The 23,032-nt window shown below is 61.8% G+C and overlaps 4 protein-coding genes across 4 annotated transcripts; 2 read left to right on the top strand and 2 right to left on the bottom strand.

The window, feature by feature from the left end:
• Positions 1-1,903: 1,903 nt before the first annotated feature.
• Positions 1,904-2,562, bottom strand: NPB (neuropeptide B; the record flags this gene model as incomplete). The annotated part of the gene is made up of 2 exons (XM_076354120.1): positions 1,904-2,081; positions 2,317-2,562. Coding segments are annotated over 2 exons (375 nt in total), but the record flags the coding sequence as incomplete, so codon positions are not given.
• Positions 2,563-2,804: 242 nt separating this feature from the next.
• ANAPC11 (anaphase promoting complex subunit 11) lies at positions 2,805-3,350 on the bottom strand. Its single transcript, XM_076353944.1, has 2 exons — positions 3,224-3,350; positions 2,805-3,113 (listed from the first exon to the last, which is right to left on the bottom strand). Exons 1-2 carry the CDS (start codon positions 3,330-3,332, stop codon positions 2,968-2,970), a joined length of 255 nt encoding a protein of 84 aa, XP_076210059.1. The 5' UTR covers positions 3,333-3,350; the 3' UTR covers positions 2,805-2,967.
• A 157-nt stretch (positions 3,351-3,507) lies between these two features.
• ALYREF (Aly/REF export factor) lies at positions 3,508-8,472 on the top strand. Its single transcript, XM_076353933.1, has 6 exons — positions 3,508-3,763; positions 4,060-4,191; positions 6,623-6,770; positions 6,873-6,936; positions 7,109-7,289; positions 8,192-8,472. Exons 1-6 carry the CDS (start codon positions 3,530-3,532, stop codon positions 8,204-8,206), a joined length of 774 nt encoding a protein of 257 aa, XP_076210048.1. The 5' UTR covers positions 3,508-3,529; the 3' UTR covers positions 8,207-8,472.
• Positions 8,473-8,700: 228 nt separating this feature from the next.
• On the top strand, positions 8,701-19,168 carry ARHGDIA (Rho GDP dissociation inhibitor alpha). The gene is made up of 6 exons (XM_076353935.1): positions 8,701-8,777; positions 15,346-15,555; positions 15,963-16,046; positions 16,654-16,730; positions 16,910-16,973; positions 17,444-19,168. Exons 2-6 carry the CDS (start codon positions 15,366-15,368, stop codon positions 17,641-17,643), a joined length of 615 nt encoding a protein of 204 aa, XP_076210050.1. The 5' UTR covers positions 8,701-8,777; positions 15,346-15,365; the 3' UTR covers positions 17,644-19,168.
• The last annotated feature ends 3,864 nt before the right edge of the window (positions 19,169-23,032 follow it).

Below are 23,032 nucleotides of genomic sequence, written 5' to 3'. Positions count from 1 at the left end.
TGTGACCCTGCTGAAGGGAACTGGCAGCTTCGGCCCAGACCCCACCGCGGTGCAGGGTCCCCAGAGCAGGGCTGGGGTTGGGGCTCATCCCCCAGGGCCCCATTAGCCATTCATGGAAAGGGGCGATGGGGTGAGCGGACCCCGATGCCCAGAGGGTCACTGTCACCTGCCACCACCCTGGCCAAAGCCCGGACCCGGCTCCTCACAGCACATTGGTCCCAGCGCACCGGCACGTTCGTCCTGCTGTGCAGGGAGGGCTGGGGCTCTGCAGCCGCTTGTCATGTGTGGTGGCTCCGGGCAGAAGCTCAGCACCGGGACCACGACTGGTGCCGGGCCGGCACGTTATCGCTGTGGGCGGGAGGAGGGCTGCACCCACTGTGCCTGGAACACCCGCACAGCACCGCCGCTGCCGCTGTGCCAAGCTGCTGGAGCACTTGTGGTGCCCGCAGGATTTCAGAGACGGGGCTGAGCTTAGTGGCAGGCACTGACACCCCACGGCAGCTCCAGCAGGCGCTTACGCTGACGCCCACCATGGTGGGGACGCTGGGCCATGTCCTCCGCTGCAGTTGGTGGCCCCGGTGCCCACCTGGTTTCCTGGGAAGACCCCGGCACCAGCGGCCTCTGACTGGGCTTGCTAAGGCCCGAGTGCTGTGGTGCAGTGCGTTGCAGCACGGCAGGACCGTGGCGGGGCTGGGCTGCAGCCAGGGGCACTTGTGTGTGTGTGTGTGGGGCGCCTTTCATAAAGAGCATGGCGTCCGCTGGGGTCAAGCACCTCTTGCCGGGTGAGGCAGAGCCCTGGTGACCCTGACGGGGACTGCGACCGGACCAGGTGCTGCGCTCCCGGCCTCACCCCTGGAGAGGCGGCAGCCCCCCCCCCCGATGCCTGGTGGTGGTGGGGGGGTGCCCTTGCCGGGGAGCAGCTGGTGTCAGGGGGCTGCTGCCGCCCTGCTCTTGTCACCGAGCCCATGTCCTGCTGCCGGAGCACAGCTGGGTGCCCTGGTGCCAGGCAGGGGCTGCGCCTGGGTCTCCTGCAGCACAGGGGCTACACGGGGATGGGAGCACCCTGCCTGCAGTCATTCACCGCCCGGCAAAGTCCCATCGGTCCCTGCTGCTCCCCGCAGCTCAGCCCGGCACCGTGCTGCCTGCGCAGGCTCCCCACGCCGTGCCCTGCAGCCACCGCGGGTGCAGGCCGGCCCTTGGGGCTGCCAGCAGGGCGGCAATTTGCCGGTCATAATCAGCAAGTGGTTTTTTTTTTTCTGCCAGGTGTTTGAGCAGCCACAGCACCCAGGGGGACATGGCCGCTCACAGGGGCCCAGGGGCAGTGGGGCTGCGAAGCCAGAGCCACGCTGGTGCTGTTGTGGGTCCCCGTGGGTTGGTGGAGCCCAGAGATCAAGTCAAAGCAGGCAGCAGGAGGCAGGTGGTGGGTGCTCAGTCGGCCGACCAAGCCCTGCGCCGCGATGCCCACGAGGAGGCAGGGGATGAGGCTGCCCGTCTCCCCGGGCACCCAGGAGCCCCTGCGCAGCCACAGGCTGGGGACCGCGCTCAGCTCCAGCCCCAGTCCTGCTGCCAGCTGCCCCCCCCACGCTCCCAGCCGGGCTGCCGCTGCCCTCTCGCCCGGAGTGTCTCTGGAGCCCCGAGCGTGATGTCCTGCCCCCTGCCCAGGGCACAGCCTGTCCCCAGCTTTGTTCGGCCTGGCCTGGGGCAGCCCCCGGCCCCAGACAAGGCCCTGCAGGGCTCAGGGAGCCAGGGGAACTGCAGGGAGGGGGGGGAAGCTCAGCAGCCTCGTGGGCGAGATGCTTCCTCTGCACCGCTTTCCCTGGCGGAGCAGCCCCGAGCTCCCCAGACCCAGGTGGGCTCCCCCCACCCCCCAGCACCTCCCTCCCCTGCAAGGACAGACGCGATGGAGCCAGCCCAAGCACATTTATTGTCACCCCAGAGCCACCAGTGCTGGCTCAGGCATCCATGCGCTCCACAGGGTCCAAGGACACGGTCACGTCCACCTTGCACTGGAGAGCGCCGGGGGCTCCAGGCAGCACCCGGCAGCTCCGTGGCTCAGGGGCCACATCCGTCAGGCACAGCACCTGCAGGGGAGACCATCAACAGGGACCAGGGTCCCCAGGCAACGCGGCACTGGTGTGGGGGAGCCGGGGTGCCCCCACCGTGCCCCAGCGCCCGGCAGGCAGAGGACCCCACTCCTGCTGCTCGCTGCGGTGTGGGGCACCACGGGGGCGGGGGGGAGGGCCCAGTCCCCGCACAAACCGTGCCCAGAGTCCCGTGGGGAGCAGCCCCAGCGCCCCCCGAGCCCCCGGTACTCACCGTGGCGCGGGCCGAGCCGGGCAGCAGCACGCCGGGGTCGGGCTCGGCGGTGCCGTCGGTGTCGAAGCGGCGGGCGTGGGGCGAGCGGTGGAGGCCGGAGAGCAGCCCCTGCTCGTACCGGGGCTCGGCGGGGCGGCAGAGGCAGAGCAGCCCCGGGCAGCGCGCGCGGTGCCGGCGGGACGGCAGCGATCCGGGGCCGCCGCCGCCGCCTTCGCCTTCATAGCCGGGCGGGGGACCCGCCTCGCCCGCCCTCCCGGGGCGGCCGAGCCCGCGGGGAAGGAGCCGCTCGCCGGCGGCCCCGCAGCCGTCCCCGGGTCGCCGAGGGGCCCTGCCCGCCGGGGCCGGGTAAGGCTCGGGGCGGGTCCCGGCACCGGCCCTCCCGCGCCCGGCAGAGCCGCCTTCCGCCCCCGCAGGCGGGTCCCGCGGCGCTGCCCTCTCCCCCCCCCCCCACCCCGAGCACCGATCCCGAGAGCAGAAGAGACACCGGCCACCGGAGAGACCGCGCGTTTATTGAGGGCGGCCCGGCCGGGAGCGCGGAGCAGAGCGCGGCCCGGGGCGGGGGGGGGGGGGGGGGGGCGCGCCGGCGGCGGGAACCGGGAAGCTGCCCCGGGCCCCTTCGCCGCCGGCGGGTGTAACGGCGGAGGCCGACCGTCACTCCTTGAACTTCCACTCCTGGCGGCACATGGGGCAGTGCTGCTGGACCTGCTGCGAGTTCAGCCACTTGAGGATGCAGTGCATGTGGAAGCAGTGCGAGCACTGCCCCCACACCAGCGGGCAGTCGTCGCCGGGCACCTTGCCTGCGGCACGGACAGGCCGTCAGGCCCGGCCCGGCAGCCCCGAGGCCGCCCCGAGGCCGTCCCGGTCCCGGTCCCGGCCCCGGCCCCGGCCCCGGCCCCGCCGCACTCACAGTCGGGGCAGCAGCCGTTGAAGGCCATCCGGCAGATCCCGCAGTTCTCGTCGTTGGCCACCCACAGCCAGGAGGCCACCCCGTGCCAGCTCCGCACCCGCACCCGCATCGCCCGGCAGCCCCGCGCCGCGCCGCGCCGCCCCGCCCCGCCCCGCCCCGCCGGAAGTCCCGCCCCGCCCCGCCAGGCCCGGCCCCGCCGCACAAGCGCGCGCGGCCGCCGCGCCTTCGCCGCCGGCACCGCCTCTTCCGCTTCCGGCGTGGGAGCAGCGCGGCCGGAAGTGCAGGCCCCGGAGCGGAGCCGCCATCATGGCCGACAAGATGGACATGTCCCTGGACGATATCATTAAGCTCAACCGGAGCCAGCGGGGGGCCGGCCGAGGCGGCGGCCGGGGCGGCCGGGGCCGGGGCGGCGCCACCCGCGGGGGCGGGCCCGGCCGGGGCGGCGTGGGAGCCGGGCGAGCGGGAGGCGGCGGCCCCGTGCGGAACAGGCCGGTGATGGCCCGGGGCGGCGGCAGGAACCGGCCCGCGCCCTACAGCCGGGTACGGAGCGCGGCGGGGGCGGGCGGGGAGCGCGGCCGCCCGCGGGGCTCGGCGGCGGCGCCGCGGGGGCCCGGACCGGGCCTTCGGCGCGGCGGGGCGGGCGGCGGCGGCGGCGGCGGTGGCGGGATGGGGCGGCGGGGCCGCGGGGGGGGGGGAGGGGGGAGGGCGGCGGGGCGGAGGGCGGGCCCGCTGTGCGGCCCTTTGTCCGCTCCCGGCGGGGGCCGGCAGCATGGCCGGCGGCGGCCCGTGGCCTGCGGTGCCCCGGGCCGGTCAGCGAGGTCCCGGTCTCGTTGCAGCCGAAGCAGCTCCCCGAGAAGTGGCAGCACGACCTGTTCGACAGCGGCTTCGGGGCGGGGGCCGGCGTGGAGACCGGCGGGAAGCTGCTGGTCTCAAACCTGGACTTCGGCGTCTCGGATGCGGACATCCAGGTAGGGGGCTCGGGAGCGGCCCCGCTGGGTGCGCGGGGGGCGTTCGCAGGGGGTTTAATTCATAGCATCGGGGTCGGGCGCGTTGGGAGCCCGCGGGAGCTCCGCGGGTCCCGTTCCCTTCCGCGGCCGGGGTGGAAGAGCCCCGAGTGAATTAGCTCTGCGTCGGGGACGGGGTTTGTGCCGCGAGTGTCTGTCCTGCAGCGGTTCCGGTGATCTTGAGGGGGCTGCAATTGGGAAAAGCCGCCGTCTTCTGCGGAGCGGTAGCTGATTGCGCTGCAAGTGACCCTGCCAGAGTGCACGTGTGGGAAAACGCTGCTGTTTGGCTGCATCCAGCTGTGACCGGAGCATTTAGCGTAAACTGCGCAAACTCTTAAGGCCTGCGTAACTGCAGAAATTCCGTAACCGCGCCGTGCGTACGTCTGCGTGCTCTGCTTTTATGGGACCTGTTTGCGCAGCTTTGTTAAAGTCGCGTTCTGTCGAGTGTCGAGCTGTTCCTACGGACGCGTCCATCGGTGTAACTGGGAAGATTTATTTGGGAGGGAGAGCACCCTCCCCTACGCTGCAGCATCTGTGGTACCTGGTGCGTTAAATCTTCCAGCCGAGTCACCTGTCGTGGTTGTATCCCTTGTTTCAGCCGTGCCTTGGGTAAGATCCTGCCGGATTCTTTCAGTCGGGTGTACGGTGCGATCTGTCCCTGTGGCTGCGCGGGGTGGGGGTGGGGGTTGAGGCGTGGTGCTCCCGCCCCGGCTGCGAGGGCACGGTCACGAGTGGGCAGCGAGTTGTGCAGAAATAAACATTTGCAAGTAGCGGGTGCGTCCCCGCTGGGGGCTCGGCCGGCTCGGTCACGCTGCAGAGCGCTTCCTTTTAAATGGGCTTCTGGTCCTCGCCAGGAAAAAACAACCAACCGCTTCTAGGCTTTCTTCACCTCTTAACTCATTCCAGTTACTCCACGGGCCGGTCTGGCTGCATCTGGGGAATTGGAAGAGAGCTTTTTCAGGTCACCTAGTTACTGGGTAATGCGCTTAAAACCACCTCTTTTCCTCGTGTAAGTTCAGATTTGGTTTGGATACGGCTCTTGTTTGTAGCAGTCAGGCCCCGCTGTGTAAATCGTGGCTCTGTGAAGTCACCTCAGTCTAAGCAGCTCCTGCGCTTTGTGTGGCAGCTGCGATTCGCCTTTTCCGCCGCCGGCTTGGGCTTGAGGTGTGGACGAACCTCCCCCTATGGTATATTTAGCAGCAAAGCTGACTTAATGGCTTTGCACCTATTTGTTCCTGCCCATCCCGTAATTTAGCGCTGCCTCAGATGTGGTGATTGCTTCCTTTGTTTCTACGCTAATCACATCATTAACGCGGCGCGGCTCGGGCGGTGTATCGGCGGGAACGAGTGGCTGGAAGGAACCCCGAACGCGCTTTGCTCTCGGAGGAGCTGCCCGGCCTCGCTCCCTGAGCGTTCGCCGCTGCTCGGGAGGAAGCCGTGTTCTCTGGGGTGCAAAGAGAAGCTGGCTCTGGAGAGGCGGCTGAGCACCGCCTCACCCGTGTTGCGCTCTGTTCCCGAGAGCTTCTGTCGAGTGCCGTGTAACGTTCACCCCCGGTGAACGAGTACAAGGGAGGAGCTGGCCCGCAGCCCTGCCTGAAGCGCTGCGTGCTTAGGAGGTGGAAGAAGGTGTATAGTGCTCCGTCAGATGCTTGGGCAGTAACGCCCGGGGACAGCTGCGTGGCGGGCAGGCTTTGCAGCAGATGCTGCAGAAGGCGGCCTGTCCCTTCGGGCGCCTGGCAGCTCTGGCGTAGATGTTGAGCTTTCGAGGCACGGGGTGATAGCAGAAACTCGCGGAGGTGAGGCGTCCTTGTTGACTTCCTAAACGTAGCGCCAGTGAAACAAAACGGGTGGCTCCGTTGCCGCCTCTTCGTTTCCATCCTTTGCGCCAGCAAATGACATACTTCGGTAGAGGACTTTCCTAATCTCAGTTTTCGGCGTATATCCCTAACGGGCTGTGGTTTTAAATTGCACCGGGTCTAGTAAAGATTTAAGGGAAAAAAAAACCCCCAAAGAGTCTGTCGCAATGAAACTGTGATCGTCTCATGAATCCCTGTGTCCGTACAGATCATTCTTCCTCTGTGAAATGGATTAGGGCCTGGATTATTTGTAAACAGTCACCCCATTGACTCAGCCGCAACAAAAAGACCCGCCGTTTCCCCTGAGTCTGCTTCGCCGGCTGTAAACGTGCACCCTGCAAGTGGGGAATACGAAGTCCTGCTTGTTTTTGCCACCTGTGGCAGCTTTCTGAAATCCTTCTGATTTGGCAGTGATGTTTTGAAAAGCGCCTGCGATGGCCGAGAGCGGTTGTGCCCGGGGAACTGCCAGCGCCGTCTCTTGGCTGCGCGGTGTTTGCGGCGCTGACGGACGTGTGCGCTCTTCTCCCTCTCTTTCTCAGGAACTCTTTGCAGAGTTTGGGACCTTGAAGAAGGCAGCTGTGCACTATGACAGATCTGGCCGCAGTCTAGGGACAGCGGACGTGCATTTCGAAAGGAAGGCAGACGCTCTGAAAGCGATGAAGCAGTACAACGGAGTCCCCTTGGATGGTGAGTCTGCATGGCCGTCTCCGTAGCGTGTTTGACTGGCCGGCTGGAGCAGCCTGCGCGCCCGTGTCCCGCGCGCAGGCTGACGGGCTGCTCTTCCTCCAGGGCGCCCCATGAACATTCAGCTGGTCACGTCACAGATCGACACACAGAGGAGACCAGCACAGAGGTGAGATGCCGTACGGCCGCGGGAGTCGCTGTGCCCGGTCGGCGCGGGGCGGGAACGTGCCTGGCCCCTCTCTGTGCAGGAAACGTGGATCCGGCTCCCGTTCGGCAAACTTCTGCGTGCCTGTTGGGGTTAACCCGAGTGCACTAAACCCGTTGCTTTTTAAAAATCACAGCGTAAACAGAGGTGGCATGACCAGAAACCGCGGTGGTTCAGGAGGATTTGGTGGCGGAGGAGGCAACAGGCGAGGTACTCGTGGCGGGAACAGAGGGAGAGGCAGAGGAGCTGGAAGAACTTCCAAACAGCAGCTCTCCGCAGAAGAACTAGATGCACAGCTGGATGCTTACAATGCCAGGGTAAGTGCTGCTTGGGCGCTGTCCGCAGGTTCCCCGCGGCATCTCAGTCTGGGAAACATTGGCAGCCCGGAGCCGGCAGGAAAGAGAAGGCGTTTTCCAGGTCATTGGACTAAAGCAGCCTCCCTCTAAAGCCGAGCAGTGCCTTGGCCCGGTGGCCGGCTTTACTTTCCAGAAGGCTTTGTCAGCTACTGTTGCCGATAGCCAAGAAACAGCCCCTTTTCCAGCTCCCCGGCCCGCTGGGGCCGGTGCAGGGCAGGCCCTTCCGTAGCTGGAACGGCTGCGGTGAGCAGTAGCTGCGCAGCAAAACCCACAGAGATAATGGGCTGCAGAAATGGAAAACCAAAAAGTAAAAAAAACCCACGTGAAATAACCACCCGGGACGCTAACGGAGGAGAGCTCGGTGGTGCTGATGGCGGATGCGAGTCCTGACGTAGGGAGCCACGCGCGTTGTTTGCTGCCCTCGGAACGAGCTCAGACGTCTCTGTGCTGCAGCCGGATTAAAATCTTGATAGAGAACCGAGGCCGCGTGTGCACGCGATGACAGCGGGGCCGGCGTTGTGGGAAGGGGGTGAAATCGAGGCGAGAGTAGGGAAGAAGCGGGGTGAAGGGAATTCCGGAAACAGATGGCGTGGGAACGTCACGGTGGTCTAGAAGGGTCCTCTCCGGCGCGGGGGGCTGCGTAAAGAGCGTTATTTTGCAGAGCCTCGCGTGGGGCAGTTCGCAGCCGGCGTGCCTCGGGGCTGCTGGGCCAGCGCCCCAACGGGCCGGGGCTCGAACCCGCGCCTCCCCGGCCGGCGGCGGCGGGGAGTCGGGGCGGTTTGCCGGGGCGGGGCCGCCTCGGGCGGGGTGGGCTGGGTGCCGTGGGGTCGCCGCGGGGTGACGGCTCCTCTCCTCTCTTCCAGATGGACACCAGCTAAAGCGGCGGGCGGCGGGCGCAGGGAAGGACTCCGATCTGGCTCCACGCTCCCCGGCGGGGGCTGCGGCTGCGGCTACTAATACCGAGGATGGGATTTGTTTTACTTTTACGTTCTGGGATAGGTTTTAAACTCCTGTAAAGGTTTTTTTTAATTCTGAAGCAGACCTGTTTTGTACCGAGTTATTTTTGGGATAAATTTTACTGGTTGCCTGTTGGGCCGAGGTGGCTTTTTCACCTTTGCCGTAATAAAATAGAACCGTGTCTAGAGCTGTGGACGCCTGCTCCGCCCCGCCCCGCCCCGCCCCGCCCCGCCCCGCGCGCGCCTTCCCGCGCCCCGCCCCGCCCGGCGGCGCTCTACCCCTCCGCCCCGACTCTATCGTCTCTCCCGCCATCGCGCGCGTATCCCCTGGGCCAATCGGCGCGCCGGGCCGCGGCCGGAAGTGAGGCGCGGGGCTCGAGCCTTGTATAACGGGAAGTGACGGGCGTGTCCCGGAAGTGCGGGGGTGCGCGGGCGGCTGGCTGGGCGGATCCCGGCGGCGTTGTCACCGCAGCGCGGAGAGCAAGCAGGGCCGGTAGGGCGGGGCGGGGACCGGGCCGCGGCGGCGGGCGGCTCCCTGAGGGCGGTGAGGTCCGGGGGGCGGGCGGGGGGGGGGGGGGAAGGCTGTTCGGGTGGCGGGGCCGCGCCTCCGCCCCGCTGGGGCCCGGCCGCACCGCGCCCCGCTGGCTCCGGGACGCGGGAAGGGCCGGGGCGCGGCCGCGGTGCGGGAACGGGGCCCCGAGTGCCCTTGCGCGACCTTCTAAGGGCCGGGGAGAGCCGCTGTCCCCCGGCCGGGGCCGCTCCGGAGCGGAGCTCTCGGGGCACGAGGCCCGCAGTTGGGGCGAAACACGGACGGTCCGGGTCGGCTCGCGCTCCCCGGAGGAGCCGCGGCTGCTCCGAGCCCTGCCCTCGGGTTTCTCTGGTTGCCTGGGCGGCGGGGGCCGGCGAAGAGGAACGCTGGGCCCTTTTCGCTTTCCAGGGCGTTGGGGGGTGCGAGCGCTCTCGCTTGTCGCAAACAGATTTTCCACAAATGGTTTCGAGTTACAAAACGAGAAACTGGGAAGCAGCTTCCTCGGGGTCGATTTCCTCCCCTGTCAGAGTGATTAAAGAGCCCGTTTTATCCCCCTTCAGGCTGTAGGCAGGGGGCGTTTTAAAGCAGCTGGGGCAACGTGCGTAAAGACTGCAGTTTGGCTCCTGCCGGAGGTATCGGTTCTCCTCCTTCCTTTACGGCCTCGCCAGAAGGACGGCCTTTTCTCCCCCGGCTCCGTAGGCTCTTTGCAACAAGTCTGATGGTCGCAACTTCCTTTTCTTAAGACGAGAAGAACTCCCAGCCACGCTAAGCGGCTAAATTGTTGCCTTGAGGGTTTCGGGTCCAGTCCAGAGTGCGTTGTTGCTCTGGTTGTCCAAGCGTTCTTCCAGTGCGGGTATTCTTGTCCCGTAACTGCTGAGCAGAGACGGTTTCATTGTGGTGTTCCACTACAGGGACGAGTGGCGACTCGTACGGATGGGCCACGCTCTTGGCGGTGTCCGCGGCTGCAGCACCGGGGTCACTGCACGGATGGCGGTTGCAGCCAGACCGCAGCCCGTTTACCCACGTCGCTTGTTTGCATCCTGGGTGTAGGACTGCGAGAATTTTTTTAAACTTCTGAAGTTGTGAGCGTATGGAACTGTCTGCTCGTGCCTTTGGTTTTGCTCTTGACAGGTAATGCCTTGTAGGTGAACTGCAGTCCAGGGTTATGTCACGAGCAAAAAAAATACAAATAAAAAAAAAATACTATCTCTCTAAACTGCCGAGTCCCTGAAAGGCAGCAGACTGTTTCCAGAGTCTTTCATCCCCAGAGCCACGAGCCAGTGGCAGGGATCAGGCAAGATGGGAGTTCTCTGGGATGCTCTTACAAAGCGACTGGGGCAGCGGCATTGTCTGGACATCCCCTTGCCTCCGAATTCCCGGGTGGTGTCAGAGGGCAGCGCTCGGCCTCAGGAAGTGTCAGTGAGTCACCAGTTCCTCCTTTGCCGCTGATGTGCCTCCCCTCCCCTGCCGCTGCCCTGGGAACCATCCGAGCCCGGTTTATTTCTGATCCGGCCTCCCGAGCTGCCGTTGTATGCGTGGAGCAGCAGCGCAGCTTGAGCCGGTTTAAGCAGTTCTGGCTCCCTGTCCTTACAGTGTAGCAGCGCTTGTAGCTGCATAGTGAGCCGGAGCAGCGAACTGATCTGGCTGGAAAATGGCCCTGCAGAAACGACTATTAACTGGATCAAATTCCAACTGAGTTTGCCGTGTGGCTGCACAAGCTTTCCCTTGTGCCGTGGGGGGGAGAAGGAAGGGTGGGGACCGCTCGAGTTGGCACTGCTGCGTGTCCACGGCTGCGCTGTGGCCTAACGGACATCCGAAGCTAAATAGCTCATCTGAAGAGACTCTGACTAACTCTGGTTTCACTAGTGCCGTGGGATCTTGATCCCGGGGTATGAAGAAGTCGCTGTTTACCGCTGTCTGCCCGAAAACAAACAGGGTTATGTTCCTAGCAGTTTTTCTTTCTGGCAGAAGGTGGGGCTCTTGCATTCACTGCTGCTAGCTCCTCGGTCCTACGCGAAAAATGCTGAGAGAATCCAGGAGAAACTGCTGACTTGAGGAAGCAGTGAAGGCAGCTGAGTGCAAATTCCCAGGTGGGAAGCGATTCAGCCTCCTGCTGTCTTCTGCAGGCTTCTGTGGTCTGCCAGGATCTGAGAAGAGCCTAGGGCTGTTTCCCTAGACGTCTTTCCACGGCCGAGGAGCCCACCTCCTGTAATTTGCTTTCAGGCTGAGCGCGGGCTGGGAGTCCCCTTCCCTGCCGGCCGTGGCAGGGCTCACAGCGAGTCTGTGGCGTCTGGCAGAGCAGCGAGCCCCCAGGAGCTGCGGAGGCACCAGCTCTAGTGTTCTGCGACGCGGCTGAGTCTTAAGAGCCGGAGAGCCACCATGCGGAGGTGCTGAGCAGGGCACCCGGGCAACTCCTGAGCGTCAAAAGGAGCTGAAGAGGAATTTCCCTCCAAACGCCTCAGAGCAATGCCTGAGGTTTGAGGTGTTGAGCTCCCGTAAGGCACCTGCGCCCGGCTGCAGGTCAGCAGCGTAGCGGGAAGGCTTTCGTTAAGGAGCTGAGCCCTTTGAAGGACTGTGTTGCAGGTCCCCTCTCCTCTGCGTGTCGGTGCGTGCTTGCTGGGGGTCTCAGCACGGCACGGATGGGATACGCGAGTGCAGTTCTCTCCTGGCAGTTCACATGCGATCAAGTCCCTTGGCTTCGCTTTGTCTGGCAGTGTGATGGCTGGTCTTTCACACACCAGGAAAAGCTCTGGTTTACTAATCCTGAGCTGTAATAAATGCTTCGTCTAAGAAGCCTGAAGGGCGAGGTTGAGGCCCTCGTGAAAGTTTTGATGCGATCAGGAGTCTCCTTCCTGTCTGGCTGCGTGTTTGGAGAAGTAGCTGAGGCGCTGTGACCCGTGGCGATGAGATGCAGCGCTCTGTGCGGGAGGGGGTGGCCGGCCGGCTGCAGCCCGGCCCCCGCCGGCTGTGTCACAGGATGCCTCTCGACCCTCGCAGCCGGCCGGGGCGCAGGAGCCCGCTCCTCTCTCGGGAGCGCTGCAGCAGTGGCTTTGGCGCAGCCTGGTCAGAGATGATGTTCTTCTGGCTGCTGCTCCAGGGGAAGCCTGTTGGAAGAGGTGAAGTGGTATTTCTCCAGGGCTTCCTCAGAGAGCTGAACCCTGGCCTGGCCTGAGCCACTATTCCTGGTTGGAATAGTGCTTTGTGTTGGTCTGAAGAGCCGTTTTCTGTCTCTGGTGGGTTTCCGTCGTTTTAGAGATCCTGGGAGGGCTGGGGTAGTTCTTGATTAATCCGTGTGGTGGTGTGTGCGTGATTGTTTCTTTAGCTCTGGATCACAGGGTTCAGGCTAGAGGCATATGAACGCAACCCAAGAGCTGGGGATTTGGTTTTTTTTGGTTGTGTGTGTGTTTTTTTTTTTTTTCCCCCCGTGCCCTCTATGGTATGGTTGTTGCTAAATACCTGTTGTGGGAGGGGTTACCCTAACGGAGCTGATGAAGATCGGGTGCTGGTGATGTGTGGGAGGAAACTGTTGCCCCGTCTATTACATCTGGAGGTTGGTAATCAATGAGTGGTAGCTCTATACCTGGGTGAGACCAAACTAATGCATTTCTTAACTGATCGGGATAGGATACCTGATCCTGGAAATCGGCTGCTGTTTCAGCTGCTAGAAATTGGTACTGTTTAACGCTAGGGCTGTTCCTGCGCGGAGCGCAGCGATCTTCCAGACCTGACCCTGCTGTTGGGAGCTGCACTGTGGTTGGCGCTGCTCTATTCACCTTGCGGTGGTGATCCTTCGCCGCGTGCGCAGTGCTGGCTTCGGCGAGCTTTGGTTGTTCGAGGAGAGGCTGGCTGATGGCTCCTGTGGCCTGTCGCAGGTGCTGATCAGGCCATTTGTTAGAAGTTTTGTCTCTGGTCTGAAAACTGGAAGGTGGCATACACCTGCGGACGTGAATGCCATGGAAAGGGACCCGGCACCGTCGGGGATGTGCATGTGGATCCTGGTGGATCGTCTGCCACGTGTGCGTCTGTTTATTACATTCATGCTTTCAAAGAGGGCTCAATCGCAGAGAGTTTGGGAGTCAACAGAAGTCAGTGACTTTGGGACTTCAGTTCTTTAAAGGCCTCGCTGAAAGTCTGTCACTTCCACTTCCTGAAAGCTACGGGTGGCTTAGGAGGAAGGTCCAGGAGTTCTTCAGCGTACGGAGAGAGAACAACCTGTAGTGCTTGGGAGGTGAAATCTAGCCTGGAGGCGAGACAAAGGACTGCACTGAGGGGATCGAGCAGTAGAACAGATGCTTGAGTGAGTGTTTGCTCAACGCTTCTGGGAGTCTTCGAGGCTGGAGGCTTTTTTGGACAGGAGCACAAAGGAAGTGACTGGGTTTGATACAGAGATACCAGGGTGAAATCAGTGCCAGGATATTGGAGAATGCCATGCAGAAGGGCCAGCTGTTTGTTGTAAAGCGTAGGGGTCAGTACCGGCGGTGATTGGGAGTTGTAAGTGCAAAGGTACAACGGGAAAAGCTCCTCTACGCACACGCTTGTGCCACGCAGGGCCAAAGTCCTTGTAATAACCCCAAAGTGTCACATCGTCCCCCCACCTTTGTCTGGTGATAAATCTTAGTCAAGCTTCAATACCCAGAAACACCAGTTGCATCCATTGCAAGTATCCTACCCCCAGGACACCCCGAGAGCCGTGCCAGCCTCTCTGGGGAAGCACTGCCAGCCCGGGACGAGTCAGCAAGTCTGTTCTCAGGTTTGACAGTGAGCAAGGAGCGGGTCCCCACCGGGGGCCTGGCTGCAGCTCCGCCTCAGCACCGGCTCCCTGGGAGCTGGGGCCGGCGCCTCACCGGAGAATCCTGGCAGGTGGGCTGGTCGCCGGTTCTCCCTCCCCCTTTCCTTTTCTCTCTCCTCTGCATATTTGCTGATAGGTCTGCCGTAGTCTTCTCTTCTGGCGGAGATGTGCAAAATTTCACTTTCTGTGTCTAATCCGTCTCCTTTGCCCTGTTCCCCAACCAAACGTTCGTAGTATTTATGGCTAAAAACGTCAGTGGAGCCCAGGTGGCACCTCCACCATTCTGCTGTTGCAGGCATTGCCAGGCTCGAACTGGACGTGGAGTCAGACTGGCTCCGGCATCTGCAGAACTCGCCTTGAGTCACTATCAAATGTGCTCTGTAAACTGTGTGTGATTAATGTCAGCGCCGAGGTCTTTCTTTCCCCCTCTGGGTGGCACATTGGGTAGAAATAGAATAATTGAACTGTGTGCTATGATGTCAGTTAGCTCAAAGACGAAAAGAATGGATGATGGTTAACTTACTTAGTGTAACCTGTATGAGAAGCTTCAGGTGCATGTAGATCACAATTAAGCCTGTGTTTAAGTACATTGTGTGCGTGCATTGTATTTGTAGCAGATGTTGTAGTTCTTGATTTATTTGGAAACTAGATGCCAGAGCAGTGAATGCAGTTCCGTGGCCTGTTGTGAGTCGCGTGTGCTAGCGCAGAGCTCCAGGCAGGAATATTGGACGGGATGCGGGAATGCCAGGTAATGACAGAAACACCTGGATCCATCAGCAGATCATTTGTGAAGGGCTTTGCTTGTACAAGAAGCCTTTCAAAAGCTGTCACTAAAGAGTTTTTTGAGTCTTTGGAGAGTCCAAGTTGATATTTGCCGTAGGATGACCCTTAGGACAGCACGCCCTGTGGAACATCAGGAATTACCGAGGACGTCATCGGCTTTTACCGAGGTTTTTAACGGGGTGTTGGCATCACCTTTCACCAGCCCTCAGCGTGCAGCTGGGTGTTTCCTGGTTAGAGTCTTGGACAGCCGAGCCAAACTTGGCACATGTTTTTAATCCATTAACTGTTTCACTGGCCGTGTGTGACACAGATCTTTGAAAAGGACTGAGCATGAGATCAGCTGAACCAGGTGTCTCATTCCACTCCTCTGAGGCACCCGGCGCAGAGCAGACTGATCTGATTGAGTTACAAACTGTGAGCTCCAGGTTGCAGCAGAGGCTCCTGGCATTTGTGCCAGTGGCGGGGCAGAGGCCTATTCTTAGCTGGAATCGTCTGTTGTAGAGAGCAGAACTGAACTGGGTTTATTCTGGGCTCAGGTTTATTATGAGTGAGAGCCTCACCCGGTTGTTCTTGTGGAGGAGAGCATTTTCTCTATGGCTTGGGGTATTTACCTGTTCCAGCTCATGAGTAAAGCACCGAGGTCAAATTTTTCCTATGCTCTGGCGTGGGCCTCCATGGCTGAATGAACGCTCTGGCGTGGGCCTCCATGGGCTGAATACGAGACCTGGCCTATTGGAGGAGTCTGCAGGGGCTGCGGGGTACGGGCACTTGGCAGGGTTGTGTCCCCTGAGGGACCCCTGGGGACAGCCCGTGAAGGGCCCAAGTGAGAGAGGGAGCCTGTGGAGTCACGGCGGAGCAGTTCTGGGGAAGCCTGGTTGGTGCTGCCGGGCTGCGCTGCTGGGAAGGAGCCCGCGCTGGTGGAGTAGGTGGGTGCAGTTACACTTCTCCTCCCTACTTCAGTGTAACTCACGTGTGTGAGGATGGCAGAGCAGGAGCCGACGGCGGAGCAGCTGGCCCAGATTGCAGCTGAAAATGAGGAGGACGAACACTCCGTCAACTATAAGCCACCTGCCCAGAAGAGCATCCAGGAGATCCAGGAGCTCGACAAGGATGATGAGAGCCTGCGCAAGTACAAGGAGGCACTGCTCGGTGCCGTCACTGTGACTGCAGGTGAGCCCTAGGACGTGGCTATGCCTCGCTCGAGCCAGAGCTCCATCAGTCACCTCCGGCCTCATCCCTGCTCCTGTCCGGGAGCTGTTCTCCTCCCAGCTCTTTACGCTTCGGCACGAGCACAGCCGGGAGCATAAAGGCACGTGTCTGCGCTCCTCCCGTGCTGATCTCTGGCCCTTGGAATAAGGCACAGGGGCCGAGGGGTGACACTCTCTGCCTTTAGAGGGGGATGGTCTTGGGGAGACTGTGGGCTGGGCCTAACGCAGCGGGAAGCCCAGACCTTCACTGAGGGGGATGTTGTTCTCACTGGTTTTCTTGCTCTTTCAAGAAGTGCCCTGGAAGGAAAAGGAGTTGTGTTGGTTGGTATTAGGGATGGGTGTTTAACAGCCCTTTTGCTTGTCTTTTAGATCCCAATGCTCCAAATGTGGTGGTGACCAAACTGACTTTGGTCTGCGCTACTGCTCCTGGCCCTCTGGAGCTGGACCTGACAGGTGAGCTAGGAAAGAATTCCGGCCCTTCTCCCAGGTCAAAGCTGGCTTGGTGTGGAGCCTGGCAGAAGGCCCCGCCGGAGCACCGCTGGCATGGTGGGCAAGTCCTCCTATGTCAGCAATGCCCCTGTGCTGGATGCAGAGTAAGGTGCCCGGGCCACCGGAGGGTTCGGTACTCTGAGCCCAGCGGCTGTGTCCCCCGTCGCAGCAGAAGGCCTTTCTGCTTCCACTCCCTTGCTAGCCCGCGTTTTGTAGAGGTGTGAGCCGCCGGGTGGGGGAGCCAGCTGTCCTCCAGCCTGCGCAGCGACACTAATGGTGGCTTCGAGATGGTGACAGCGGCCTCGGAGCAAATGTCTACAAAGGAACACTCTTGAATTAACGGCGTTGCCGCGCTGCAGTGTCCTTTCGCAGGGCATCGCTTGCCCGCCTCAGGTAGCGTGGGCAGCGTAGCAAGGAGGGTCCTGCCGTGCAAAAATGAAAGGATGAACTGCATGCTGTCCAGGCAGTAAGGGTCATCCCCTGCTGCTGCAGATACTGTCCTGATCACCTCTTGCAACTTAAATTTGCCCCAGAGCACAATACTGTGAGCAACCCGCTCCCTTCTTTGTAGGTGACCTGGAGAGCTACAAGAAGCAAGCGTTTGTGCTGAAGGAGGGTGTGGAGTACCGGATAAAAATCTCCTTTAGGGTAAGAATTCAGATCTGAAAACTGAAGAACGAGTGGAACACCGGACTGCTGCAATCCCAGCACAGGGAGTGCCTGAGCCCCGAAAAGTGGTGTGATGGAGGAAATTGCCTCCTACTGTGGGTGGGGTGGGCAGCGTGTCTAGGAGATGCCTTCTGCAATCCTTGCTTGTCTCTCTACAGGTTAACAGGGAGATTGTGTCAGGGTTGAAGTATATCCAGCACACGTTCCGGAAAGGCGTGAAAAGTAAGTGCTTCTCTGTGACTCAGGTATTGCTTTGCGTGAGGGCTTTCTGCTCTTTCCACTGCGGTGATGGGGGCTCGCCCGCTGCTGCCCCAACAGCTCGTAATGGGAGGAGACAGCCTTCAGTCATGTCTCTGCCGCTGAGCCCGTGGCGATGTGTGAAGGCTTCTGGGTCTGCTGCGGGGTGGCAGCCTGCGCTCCTGGCTGCACCTGCACCTCTGGGCTTGATGTGTAATCCCCGCCAGAGCGCGGCGGTGAACAGATCCCTGCTGACAGCAGTGCTAGCATGGGGGGATCGCTCCCTGCAGGAGGAGCCGTTCCTGGAGTGAATGGAGCTGTTAATGTGGGTGACGTTCTCACAGCTCCTCTGTGGATTGTTGCAGCAGTAACAGGCCTTTCATTTGCTTTAGCCTTGCCCCAAATGCAGGGGAGGCTCTTAAACAGCCTCCATACGCCTCTTTTTCTCCTTCTAGTTGACAAGACCGAATACATGGTTGGGAGCTACGGCCCCCGAGCAGAGGAGTACGAGTTTCTGACCCCCATGGAAGAAGCCCCTAAGGGCATGCTGGCCCGGGGCAGCTACAACATCAAATCCAAGTTCACAGATGATGATAAGACTGACCACCTGTCCTGGGAGTGGAACCTGACCATCAAGAAGGATTGGAAGGACTAGCCCTTCCCAAGGCCAAACCCCAGAGAGCGTGAATCAGACAGTGGCTACCGTAGAAATCCCCCCCTGTACCAAAGTGCTGACATTGGAACCCTCTTACCTTTCACCCCCCGTTATAATTTGACCAGAGAGCTCAGTTTTGTAATGTGCCCCCTCCCCAGAGAATCGCTGAGTGCATTGACCAAACCGTGCTGTCTGCATCTGATCTCCAGCTGCCCGTCCCAGGGCCGTGCTGTCCCAGCGCAGAGGTGGGAGCGCTTGCTCCCTCGCCAGGCCCTTTGCTGCTTCTCACCTTCCTTTATTCGGGTAGGTGCTGAAGGGGAGAGACTCCTATGTCCTGTGTAGGATCCTGTGCTTGGCTTTCCTGTGCACAGCTCAGGGTAGCTACTGCCTCCAAGTAGCTGAAGAACTTTGATGCCAGGCAGCTATTGAATCCGTTTGTTGGCTAAAATCATGTCCGGCCTGCCCCTTCCACCCAGTCAGTGTCCTGGGAACACTGGCAGCTTCATTTGTGGATGTTCCCTGTAACCATGATGCCTTAATGTGTAACATGTATCCTCTAGGGAGGGGGCCCTGCCCTTGTTACACTTTTTAAATGCCACCCACCCTCCCCCTGTTTGTTGGCATGGCACTCATCTTGGTCACGCCCCTCATGGGTTATTAGGAAAGATTCACAGCTTCCCGCTTTGCTGCTGGTCCGTTCTTCACCCAAGACGGGACATCTCCAGAGGGGAGGGTGGTGTGACATCCTGGGTGACGCCTGGCCACCCCTCCCGGTGTCCAGAGAGCTGGCCTGGCAGGACCCCTGGCCCTGTTTGCATAGAGCTCCGAACTCTCTGGCAGCCTCAGCGCCTCCGAGGCATAGAGGGGGTTGCAAGGCAGGTGGGTGCGGGAGTCACCAGTGTTGCCATCACCTCACACTTCTCATTGCAGCCGCGGTAGCTGCAAAGCACTGAAATTCCAGGACAGCACCTGCCCTCCTGGCTGTTTTGGGCTGAGGATGGACTAGTCTTGTTTCTGCAGCTGCTCTCCTGATGCGATCAACAAAGAGCTTGCAATGGACAAGTATTCAGAAGCGGTTAATGCCTTATGTATCTGTTCTGCCTTTAAAATCTGTGCCTGGCCTGTCAGTATTTATTGCCTTGACACTCGACTCCCGCCCCGTGCCCGTAGCAGACCCCTGCAGCGCGCCAGCCTGCCACCCGAGGCTGCGCTGACACGGCGCTCGGGGCGAAGGAGCCCTCTGGGGTCCGTGAACCCCTGAGGGCTGGGCAGGCACGTTCCAGCTCCGCAGCCCTCTTATTTGGATCCTACCACGTTGAGGTCGTATTAGAACTGGGACCAAGTACATGTGGCTTTCTCGTAGCTACGTCTTTGCCTCTAACTCTCCCTTGCCCTGCCCCCTAGAGAGATTTTTGTTAATTTGATTTGGTGCATATTGTCTGTAAATCCTAGACCCGGGTTAACAGGTTTGGAATCATCGTCTGCTTCTCCTTTTATGACAGTTAAATAAAATCTTTGAACTGACCATCTGCTGTCCGTTCTGGTCCTGTTCTGGAACTTCCTGGTTCTGGGTCTTTGGCGGGAAGTGGCAGAACTTCTGTTCCACAGGGGATTTCTGCAAAAAAAATGCCCAGGGGTGGGAGAAGACCAGGATCCCCGGGCTTGCCGAGTTCTGAAACGGGGGATCTGGGACAGTCCTTGCCAGAGAAGAGGCAAGAGGCCCCTGTTGCAGTGTTTGTCTTCAAGATCCATCCCTTGCTGTTCACTCTGTTCTGCATGGCCTGCAGTATGAGGGATGGGAAGGGTGTGGGGAAGCGAAAATGGTGAGTCTCTGAGGTAGTAAAGTTGGGGGGGGGTGTCTCCTGCCAGCTGAGGAGCAGGGGGGTCCTGAGCCGTGGCCTGCCTGCGTTGTGCCTACTCCAGCTGCAGGCACGAAGTGAAATTCCTGCGCAGTCAGAAGAACGAGGGAGGCGATCGGAGGGAGAACAAGATCTAGGAGAGGTGAGGTGCGATAAGAGCCTGAGGATGTTTACAGAGTGTGTGGAATGCTTGTGTTAAGAAAAGCGTAGCCGGGAAAAGCTCTCTACAGCGCCAGAGAAGCTGTAGAGGAGGCGGCTCGGCCCTGCTCCTGGTCTAAAAGACTCACGACGCTAACAGAACGCTGACTACAAGAGGGACCCTACTGAGCTAACAGCACAGGCCCCCTTTCTTCTCGGTCCCAGGAAAGCTGCCGTGCTTCCCAGATTTCGCAGCTAAAGGACACGATGCTCCTCAGAAACTGCAGGAAAGTGCAAGGGCTGAAATGAAGCGCCCTCAGCCAGGCAGGAGCCGCCCGCGCGCCCCGCTGAGGAGCAGGGGTGCGGCCGGCGCCTGCCGGAGCCCGCTCCAGAAGGTGCGCCTCGCTTGTCCTGCTCCCTGCTGTAAGCTGCGCCCAGCCGCGTGCCCCCGCGGCCCTCCCTGCGGCGCGGGGACGTGAAAGGCAGCACAAGAGCGGGAGCTCGGAGCAGGCGTCACCCTCTATCATGTCAGTTAGAGCGAGCCCAGATGTGCTGATAAAGTGAACAAAGGCCCTCCTTGTGCTGGCCCCCAACAGCCGCTCTGTGGGCAGTTAGTGTCAGGGTGAGATCCTCTCTGACGCAATCTCCCAGCTCTTTGGCAAGTCTTTCCAAACTCTGGACGTTGGTGTTTCTGTTAGATCGTTCGCGCAATGGCGGGATGCCTGGGGAGGGCATCGCAGGACAGCTGCGACCTACTGTAACTTCGGGGACCGAGGGGCTGCGGTGGTGATTCACCGCCCGCGTTTCCTCCGGAACGTGGTCCCTGCTGCAGGATGACAGGCTGGGCTCTCCCGCCCGGCAGCCGAGCCCACGAGCGCACACAGGCATGAGCAGCCCAAGGCTCCGGTCACGGGCTGGGCAGGACGCGGTGGCTGGGTGGGACGGATGATTCCCACTACTTGTGGCTTCCAAGCAAAAGCCTCAGCCCCTTCCGGGAGATGCACCTCATAAACCTTGGGTCGGCGCTTGCGTAAGAGTGATCCGGGCGGCTTTTCTCGTCAGGCGGCTGTTTGCGCTGCACCAGCTCACTCTGACACAGCAGCTGCCTTGAAGCAGCAGAACTGCAGCTCCGCAAGCGCGGCAGCTTTCACCTGTGTCTGTCAAAAGGCAGCCTGGGAGAGCCGAGGCCGAGGGAAAGCGGAGAACTTGTAAATTAACGTCTTGCAGCGCGTGAGAGCCCCGGCTGCGGGCCTGGACCTGCTGTGCCGGCCGGCAGCTGGTAGGTATGGAAGTCAAGTGACACGCTGCCCCAGCCGACAGTCCCAGCAGGGAGCGAGACATCAGAGGAGACGTGCTGCCGCCATAGAGGGCAGGCGGTGTCCCGTCCCTGCGGCTTTCCTTTGGTAGGCATTGCAGCTCAGGAATATTTAAAGGGATTTAAAGAAAACAAGAGAACTGTGCTCGGTTCGTGGGGTGCCGGAAGGCAGGCACAAGGATGCTGCGCTCAGCAGTGGCAAGATCCCCAGCCAGCACCAAAAAACAAGAGAGTTGCAGCACCTGCAAGGCGTCAGTGAGCATCCCTGGCCGTGCCAGAGCTGCTGAGCACGCATACTGGTGACCCGGCACCACGCCGGGCCCCGCTGCCTCCGCTGACATGTGGCAACGTGGTAAGACACCTCGTCGAACGAGCCCCAGAAACCTGCTGGCAGCGGGATGTGCCACTTCCCCTCAGCTGCTGGCTAAGCCTGCCTCTGCCAGCGTGTCAGGCGAGGGTTTTCCAGCAGGAACTGCCCCGATGCAGGATTGGGCCCTTTCAGCAGAGAGCATCGCTGCAGAGCCCCCCTGGCAGGGCAACGAGCCGGGTTTGCTCAGGGCAACGGCTCCCAAGCGCTCCCTTGGCTGTGGAACCAAACAGGCTTCAAGGTGGCCGAGCATTAACTCAGGATCTCGTTCTGGCAGCAGCCGATTCCCCACCCTGGCAGCCCGACACGCCTGTGCCTGCACAGCCCCGAGCAGCAGCGGCCGGGCAGTGGCCCCTGCAGACTCTCCGCTTTGCTCAATGCAGCTTCGCCATCTAAAAATCTCATTGGACTCTTTCTGGGCCCAAGAAAGGCGTCAGTTCCGCACCTGGCCAAAGCTCCCGAACGGACAACTGCTCCTCGCAGCACTCACAGAACAACCAGGTTATCTGTGAAGAAGTGGCGGGCACCTCGCTCTGAACGCTGCCAGCGCTGCTGGCCTGGGGCACCGGGCCCAGCCCCTGGCGAGGGGAAGCGGGAGGAGGGCAAAGAGCAGCCGCTCCACTTTGCAGGCAGCCACTGAGCTGGCAAATCGGGCAGGGTGCGGCTGGGGAGCCTGGACGGAGCCTGTCCCCGCTCCAGTACTTATCAGCCGGGCAGCCTGCACGTACAGGAGGTGCCCGTAGCAACCCCGCCGATATCCTGGCACTGGCAGCGGAAACACCGCAGGCAAAGGCCGGCTGCTTTCTGCCCGGGGGCGCAGGGGCGCTCCTTCCCCGGGCCGAGCTCTGGGAGCAACCAGGACCCCGACGACCGGTTCTCGTGCTGCGTCAGGAGATGCCAGAGCAAAGCAGGAGGAGTCACGCGATGGGATTTCCCCCCCCCCCGCCACTGTCACGAGGCTCACTCCTCGTGGGTCCCTGAGCAGACACCACACAGAACTACGTGCTCTGAACCGGAGCCTTCTCGCGACGGGCTCCTGCTCGGTCCTGGGGGGGAGGAACGAGGTGCCCCCCGCGCCCCGCCCCGAGCACGCCATCGCACGGCCGTCTTCTCTGCAGGGGAAAGCAGGTGCTGAGGCCGAGGGCCAACCGCCAGCCTCCGGCGGGACCCGAGCGCTGCGTTCAGTTCCCCCCGTTCCCCGCGGTCCACCTCCGGGGCCGGCGAGGCTGCAGCAGAACCGAACGGCGCTTCCCCGAGCCGCAGTGGTGCCTTACGCCGGACCAGGGCCAGGCCCGGGGGGCAGCTCAGGGCCAGGGGAGCAGCCGGAGGCGGGGCGGGGGGGGAGGGCGGACAACGGGGCAGCGCTGCTGCCGTGACGCCGAGCGGCTGCCGCCTCCGCCCCCGCTGCACGGGCCTGGGCCCGGGGCCAGCCCTGAGCGCTGGCCGGTGCCCGGGGGGCCAGGGCCGCCCCTCCCGGGCCGGGCCGCCCCTCCCGGGCCCATCCGCCGCCAGCGGCCCCGGCCTGGCCCCGGCCTCCGCCCGGCGGCCTCGCGCGCCGCGCCGCCTCCCGCAGCGTCACGTGCCCCGCGGCCTTTCCCTCCGCGGGCGCCGGAAGAGCCCCTTTCCCTTCCGGGCCGGGTCAAAGGGCGGCGGACGCGGCCCAGTCAGAATCCACCACGCGCGCCTCGCCGCGCGCACGCGCAGCGCCCG

The sequence above is a fragment of the Aptenodytes patagonicus genome, chromosome 16 (genome assembly GCF_965638725.1).
Source record: "Aptenodytes patagonicus chromosome 16, bAptPat1.pri.cur, whole genome shotgun sequence".
NCBI lineage: Eukaryota > Metazoa > Chordata > Aves > Sphenisciformes > Spheniscidae > Aptenodytes > Aptenodytes patagonicus.
Note: the sequence above shows the minus strand (reverse complement) of the source record. Positions and strands in the feature narration are given on the sequence as shown.